This window comes from Planococcus citri, chromosome 5 (genome assembly GCF_950023065.1).
Source record: "Planococcus citri chromosome 5, ihPlaCitr1.1, whole genome shotgun sequence".
In the NCBI taxonomy this organism is placed as follows: Eukaryota; Metazoa; Arthropoda; class Insecta; order Hemiptera; family Pseudococcidae; genus Planococcus; species Planococcus citri.
The window spans coordinates 16,872,970-16,880,835 of record NC_088681.1 but is presented as its reverse complement, the minus strand read 5'-3'; the positions used below and the strand labels follow the sequence as shown (position 1 = coordinate 16,880,835).

At 31.8% G+C, this 7,866-nt stretch overlaps 1 protein-coding gene across 1 annotated transcript in view; it reads left to right on the top strand.

Annotated features, from left to right (window-relative positions):
- The window catches only part of LOC135847060 (cytochrome P450 4c21-like), a 9,583-nt gene extending 5,855 nt beyond the window's left edge, over positions 1 to 3,728 (top strand). Inside the window, exons 5-12 of the mRNA XM_065366454.1 lie at positions 1,221 to 1,293; positions 1,400 to 1,526; positions 1,611 to 1,677; positions 1,777 to 1,883; positions 2,000 to 2,068; positions 2,158 to 2,329; positions 2,444 to 2,623; positions 3,472 to 3,728. Of these exons, the coding sequence (XP_065222526.1) occupies positions 1,221 to 1,293; positions 1,400 to 1,526; positions 1,611 to 1,677; positions 1,777 to 1,883; positions 2,000 to 2,068; positions 2,158 to 2,329; positions 2,444 to 2,623; positions 3,472 to 3,632 (956 nt within the window). The 3' untranslated portion in view covers positions 3,633 to 3,728. The remainder of the gene's footprint in view (positions 1 to 1,220; positions 1,294 to 1,399; positions 1,527 to 1,610; positions 1,678 to 1,776; positions 1,884 to 1,999; positions 2,069 to 2,157; positions 2,330 to 2,443; positions 2,624 to 3,471) is intronic.
- Positions 3,729 to 7,866: the final 4,138 nt, after the last annotated feature.

The following is a 7,866-nucleotide window of genomic DNA, read 5'->3' as shown; positions in this document are numbered from 1 at the left end:
ATGAAATTTCCTAACGAATGAACCAAATAGGTATCATTCTGCATATTTTGTATATTTCAGACCAAATTGCATAGTTTAACATATTTTGAGGGGAAAAAATTGCATAATTTTGAATATTTGAGCATTCTCTGGTATTTTTTTTACATTTTAACAGAAATTTTGCCTAAATTGAGAATTGTAAGACTTTTTTTGTTCAAAAAATCGCAACACTGCTAAAATGTCATCGGTTTCTAAACAATTTATGAGTTTATAAATGACTTGGTTTATGTATTTTTTGATCACTGAGTTCACGTTGTTTTGAATTACGAATATAAGAGTTTTCATGTTTTTCAGCTTGAAAAATCCTTTTCAGGAACACGTTACTCAAACTGAAATTTTTGCATATTTTTAGCATATTTTTTGGGTGTAAAAATTACATAGAGTATATTGCATATTTTCATAATATTTCTGCATAAAAATCCCAGCTTTAAATTAACATTTCATAAAAATCGACCATATTACTACTTCCAATTTTTCAAAAATGTGTAAAATAGGTTCAGACTTCAGATAGATTTTCTGTCGACATTTTAGCCAATTCCGATAACTCGCATGATAAATTTTTCAAAATTTTCGAAAATCATGACTCATTTCTAGGCTTAAAATTCTTCAAAAATATTCGAAAATTATTTTCGTCGGAATATTTGCGTATCTCGCAAAATTTTACCTCATTTTGATAGGTCACATGACACTTTTAAAAAATCTAAAAAATCATGACCCATTTCTGGGCTCAAAATCGTTCAAAAATGCTCCAAAAATTATTTTCGTCGGAATATTTGCAATTTCGTAAAATTTTACTTCGTTTTGATAGGTCACATGACATTTTTACAAAAATCTAGAAAATCATGACCCACCTCTGGGCTCATAATAAATTCATTTCAGTCGAAATATTTTAATGTCTCGCGAAATTTCAACCCATTTTGATAGGTCACAAAGTCATTTTTCAATAGTTTTACAATATTTCATTTTCACTGGCAATTGGGGCGAGGGAGGGAATCTTTACAATTCACTTTCCTCATCATTCGAAGTAGGTAACTGTATTCCAGTAGATATTCTAAACGATAGCTTGAATAATTGGTTAAAAATTCAGACCAAAAATTCTACACTGAACTTCTTCCAAATACACTTTTAATTTTTCATCATCTGCACCAAAATACACTCAGAACTCGTCTTTTGATTTTCAGCAAACACTTTGGGTGTTTCGATACAAAAAACAGGAACAAAAAATGCGAAAACTTACTGCGATGCGATACATAAGTAAGACCCACCAGCTAATGAAATTGATCAGTGATCACTGATCACCCACCCAAATATGTAAGACTTGAGCGAATTTCTAAAATAATTTCTGATACCTAACTTTCAGAGCATTTGAAAATTTAACCACTCGAGTAATATCGCCTTGGTTACATCCACATTTCATTTTCACGGTATATTTGAAATTAACTGGGAAGATGAACACGGTCAAGATCTTGAATGATTTACCATCAGAAGTAAATATTCTCTCAGATTCCAGAATCAGGAAGTATTTTTGTTAGCACGTGATCATAAAAGGCAATTTGTTTGTATTATTCCAGGCGATAGAGAAGAAATTCAACAGTCTTCGAAATACGAGTACCACGCGAGAGTCATCGTACGATGAAGGTTAATATTCGTATTACGTAATAATTCACCACTTCGAAGTGACACCAAACCTACGACGACTCGCTCGTATTCGTATTTCTAATTTTATTGCTCTTACAGACGTTTGTTCCGCCTCAATTGTGGATTTACTGATCGAGAAAAGCGCCAGAGAAACCAGTTTCACTAAAACACGTATACGAGATGAAGCACTGCAAATAATCGTCACGGTGAGTACCGAATTTTCAAGCCAAGAGTGAAGAAAGTCCTAAAAAAAACTGTAGCCTACGACGAAGATATTTTTATCGCAGTATAAACATAAAAAAATATATTTTTTCAACAACAGGGATCTGAAACGACCGCTCTGAACGTATGTTTTACACTACTCGCGTTAGCCATACACCAAGATATACAGGTTAGCAAAATAAATGAGGAAGTTTTGTTTTCTTTTAAATTATACGCACAGTTACCTTGAATTTTACAAATAATATCTATCACGTGCAGCAAAAAGTATACGAAGAAATAATGCAAGTAATGCCGCAAAACAACACCTTAGCGACAGATGATTGCATCAATGGTCTAAAATATCTGGAACAATGCGTCAAAGAGACATCCAGAATATACAGTCAATCGGTAATGGTTGTTCGACGTACCCACAAAGACTGCATTTTAAAAGGTATACATACTTCAAAATAAATAACGATCAATTGTTTCTTTGTTTGCATTCATTATGCATAAACATTTCAAAAATATCGATTCATTTGTTGTCTTTTTTTCTTCTCATGCGTAGACAATAAAATCATACCGAAGAATACATTTATCATAGCGGCTATTCATTTAGCTCATTTCGATCCTCGACTGTACGAAAACCCATCAATATGGGATCCCGAACATTTCAGCGATGAAGCTATTGCTCTACGTCCAAAAGGAAGTGAACTAATTTTTGGATACGGTTCGAGAATATGTATAGGTAAGATTGACGTCAATTTGTAAGCTTAAATACAATGGAAATTTCTCCAACTGATACTAAAGAAAAAGGAATAAAAATAAGACAAGGAGAAAATGGGCATCAAAAACCCTGAAAAATTCGAATTCGTGAGAACTGAGGTTCATTTTGGAATTATTTTATCTGATGAAGATTTTAACAAAAACTTCAAAATTTACCTAATATTGGCATTAGAAATAAATCACACCCCCTCCCCTACCCCCTACCCCAAAAATAATAACCAATATTCGAAAAAGGTTTTGTCGTAAACATTTTTTCTCATATTTTTCACAAAATTCAACGTTTTTTGAACTACTGGAAAATATTTTAAAAATGAACTCCATCAGTCTCACAAGAGTTTGAGCAGGAACTCATTAGCTCCAGGGTTGCCAAATCCAGATTTTGGAATTACCGAACACCAAATTGAAAAGCAAAAAAAAAAAAAAAAAAAGGAAGTCTCCGAAATTTTTTGCCTGAAAAATCCATAAAAAAGTCAAAAGTATGACAAATAAAGTGCTCAATAATGAAAGAACGCCACAAAAAGTGCTTTTTGGGTGCTGTTTTTAGTTTTTTTTGTTGAGAATACCGAATATATTTCTTAAATTTCCTTTTTTTGAAGGGTTTTCTCGATTTTTTTGAAAATACCGAACTTTTCTATTGTTCGGTAAGGGTTGATTAATCTTACCGAACAAATCAGGGAAATACCGAACTGTTCGGTAAAATACCGAACGTTTGGCAACCCTGTAGCTCTCTTTTCTGGTGCTGAATTGATTCCAATTCGATTGAGTCATATTATTTGAAAAATACTCAACCTTATCGTTTTACTTTTACAGGAGCAAAATACTCGATCATATCATCCAAAATGCAACTCGCACATATCCTTCGAAATTATCACATTTCGACCAATATAAAAGAAATCACGAAGGAAAATTTGAACGCTGATTTGTGTCTGCGAAGTAAAATCGGATTTCCCATCAAATTCACAAGCAGATAAAAGTGATTGATACTTTCAATGGAAGAAAAATTGCCATAAATATTGTGATATTTCATACTTTTGTAATAAAATAATAAAGTCTCAACATTATAGAAATCAGATTTCTTTGATAAAGTAATAGCAAATTACCTACCAATTTTTTTTTCCTTCGATGGAAGAAATCTTTCTAAAGGCAGGGCTCGTACTCAATCCCCCCCCCCCCCCAAAAAAAGAAGTAACTTTGGTAGCCAAAAAAACAACTAGAAAAAGTAACCAAAATGTAACTCAAAAAGTGACAAAGCATGGAAAAAAACATATTTTAAAGAGAAAAATGACCAAAAATACTGATTATTTCAAATTGAAATGTTTTAGGTTTTAAAAAGTTACGCTAATTTGCAACTTTTTGACAACTTTCGGCAACGAAGTATGTAAGCATTTTTGCAATTTTTGGTACCTAAAAAAAAAAAAAAATTGGGTAGAAAGCAAAAGTTTGACAATTTTAGCAAAAAACAGAACCTTTAGGAATTGGCAAAAAAGTGAAAAAAGTGATAAGATACGTTTTTATCAATTTCTGACGAAAAAAACAAGTCATTTGGGTGATTCTTGAAAAAAAATACCAATGTACTTTTCAGTAATTTCGCTAAAAAATGTGTATTTTGTTAAAAGAGAAAGAACAAGAGTGCAAGACTAGCTATGATAATTTTAGAAGAAATACGTAAGAACATTAAATTTGTTAGACAATTAGAGGCCAAAAAATGATACCTATTTTATTTTTTTTGCCAAAAAAACGAGACTTGCAATTGGTCAATTCTTGAAAAAATGTGAGTCTTTTCTCCATAAAATTGGTCGTTTTTCTAAAAAGCAACAGTTTGTATCATTTCTGAAAAAAATAAAATTTTTGGCTAAGTAAATGCAAGATTTTGACAATTTTAGAAAAAAAAGGCTTTTCGACAATTTCTGGTAAAAAATTCAGAATTTTAGACAATTGTTAAAAAAGAGAGACTTTTTGGAATTTTTGGAAAAAAACTAAATTTTTTAGCAACTTTGTCACTAAGGCCAGAGTTTTTGTCAGTTTTTGGCAAAAAGCAAGACTTTGAGGCAATTATTGAAAAAAAAATATATTTCGCAATTTAGGTTGAAAATACGAGAATTTTGGACAATTTTTAGAAAAAAGTTGAACTTTGGAGGATTCTCTGCAAAAAAAAAAAAAACAATCTTCAGCCATTTTTCTAAAAAGAGCGAGAATAAGAATTTTTGAAAATTATTTTTGAAAGAGTCAAAATTTTCGACTGTTTTTGAAATAGTGAAAATTTTTGACTATTTTTGGCAAAGACCAAGACTCTGGCAAATTCTTAAGAATTATTTCGCAAAAAAATGATAACTTTCACAATTAATTTTCTAGCAAAAGCAATACTTTCAACTTTCAAGTAGTTATTTTAGGGGGAAAAAATAGAAAATAAATTATTTTTGGCACTTTCTGCGAAAAATTGACAATTTTTACCAGTTTATAGCGAAAACCGAGATTTTTTTGGCAATTTTGACAGGAGACGAAATTTTCATTATTTTTGGTAGAACGCGAGACTTTTACAACTTTAGCAAAAGGGCAAAAAAAAACATGAATTTGTAACGCAGTGCAGCCAGTTGGGAAAGAATATAAACAAGCATGTACGCTTTCGCAAATTATTCACTCATTGATATCATCAACATTTTTTTTTCTTTCCAAGATTCGTAAAAAATTAAATTTTCGACAATTTGCCCCCCAAAAAAGTAACTTTAGTAATCGAAATGTTCAAAAAGTAACCGAATACGAGCCCTGTAGGTACATACAAAAAATAATATCGAGATATTTATATTATTTCGAAGTTATGTAATGTACTTACTCACCTCTGGATTTTCGATAGCGAAGTTTACTCGTAGTCTGATGACAATTCAAAAATCTGAAAATAAAAACAAATTCATTTACTCGAATAACATCACACGAGGGAAATTTTTAGATAAAAGATAATTATTAATATATCCAATAAATTAACAGCGACAAAATACTAGAAATTACACAGGCATTCTGATAAATAAAAAAATAACATTCGATTTCAACTTCAACGACGCGACGAAGCTGGGATTATCGAAAAGCTTCAGTTCGAAAAAATTGATTCGACTAGAATCTGAGATAGAACAGTCAAAAATTCAAGTAAGAATTAATTTTTACTTTGAAACATAATTTTGATTCAAAATGGTCACATTTCTCAGCAAAAATGCATCTAATATTTTTGAAATCGAAGACTTCATTCAAATGACTCGATTTCTTGAAATTATAAAACTCAATGTTATCATTTTCAGACCATTTCAAGTCTCCATATAGACTGTTTATTTTCTCCATTAATAGGTACATACTTAAGTAGATCTGGGCAGCTGGAAATACTTTGATGTTTCAACTCACGATTTCCATGAATTGCACAAAATCCCACGAGCTGTGTTATTTAGACCAAAGTAGGTAGGTAAGTACTTGATTGAAATTTTGAGAAAAAAAAAACGCCAATGAAATAGTTTTTCATAGAAAATAATAACCAAAGTTGTCACAGCACAGACATCGTCAATTAATGTTCGCGAAATATTTTTATTCGATTATTTGACTACAATAATATATCCTTCGAAGGGCTTCCTAAATGAACTCACTATAACACGAATGTCTTGCTTTTCATTTCATCATTAGTTCATAACCATCAACAAAAGACGTTGGATCTTCGAGAAACTTCGAAAAGATTTTCATACAAAGCCCGAAGATTATTCATGATTCAACAGAAAAAAAAAGTAAAAAAAAAAAAAATAAAATGAACAAGATCGAATGTTGTAAATTTTGTTAAATGACAATACTGGAGCGGATCGTCAAAGCTAATGAAGTGATGATTCAAGTCCCGACACGCCAACCACCCTATTGTCCTCAGTAGTAAATCATATACTCGAAGTTCCAGGAAGACCCATAGTATTCGCCGACGCTGCACTGAAGACAAGGCGCAGTAAAACTAAACTACGAGTGTGTCGAGTGAAAATCTATCTACTTGTACGTAAAAGAATGCACGAGGGATGGAGAGACAGTGGGGGAAAACGAATACTCTTAATCTTATTGTCAGCTTAAAAATCGTGTGTTTGTACATACAAAGGTTCGCCATTTTCTAAAATATTATAAATCGTTTGAGAATTCCTTATTTCTTTTCTATACATTTATTTTCGTCTCTAAAAATTCTGAAGAAGTCAAAAACCTTACTGAAGGCTCTAGAATGTCTAAAAAAAAAAAAAAAAAAAAAAAAAGGAATTCAGTTCAATAGAGTTGGTCGGTTCTAAGGCTAATTTTCATTATCTTTTCTAAATAAACAGGTAACTTAAAAAACTTCCCCTTGTGTTAATATCAACGAAAAAACAAAAATGAAAGCTTAGAGCTCACGAAAATCAAATCAGCAAAGGAATAATTATCATTACGTATTATAAATCCTCCAGGGATCGTTGCATAACGCAACAACAACCTACCCAACAGTCCCAACACCCCATAGGTAAAGTACTTATAAGCAGAGGGTAAGTATACTGTATCTTAGTCCAATATTAAAATTAAATCGAGCATTTAAAGAAGAATTGGCAAAACACTCTCACTCCTATCTTATTTCATTGCTGCCAACACTCTGCCCAATTTCTATTTGATTTTCGAACCAACTTGATCGAATTAATTACTCGGAACAAGCTGTCAAAAATCACTTAACCTACTTACAACTTTAATCCCATTGTCTTCGCGTTTTATTGCCATTTTCCTCACACATTCGTCGTATACTTGTATGTAGGAGAGAGAGTGAGAGAAAAAAAAACGATTCGAAACTTCGCGCCTTTCTTTTCAAATTGACAAATGACAAAAAAAAGGAGAGAAGTGTTTTTGCTCGATAACGATTGTCAAAAGAGTGTTCGCTATATTCACCCTCGATATACCTAGTAATTGTTGAGCGACGTGTTAGGGTGTTCACATTCGCGTATTCGCTATCGTAAAGCTCGCACAAAATAGTATCGATAATTCTTCCATTGTTTATGATACATTAAACCTCTTATCGTAATTTTTCAATTTCAAATTACCTCTTGTTTTTAGTCGAAAGCGTAGATACTATTTTTTTTTGTATTCGATCGAGAAAAAAATTTTCAGCCTCGTAAAATTTTCTCGTCGAATATACGCGTTTCGGAAGCCGATTATATGACGTGAGGAAAAAAATTTCCAAGTACG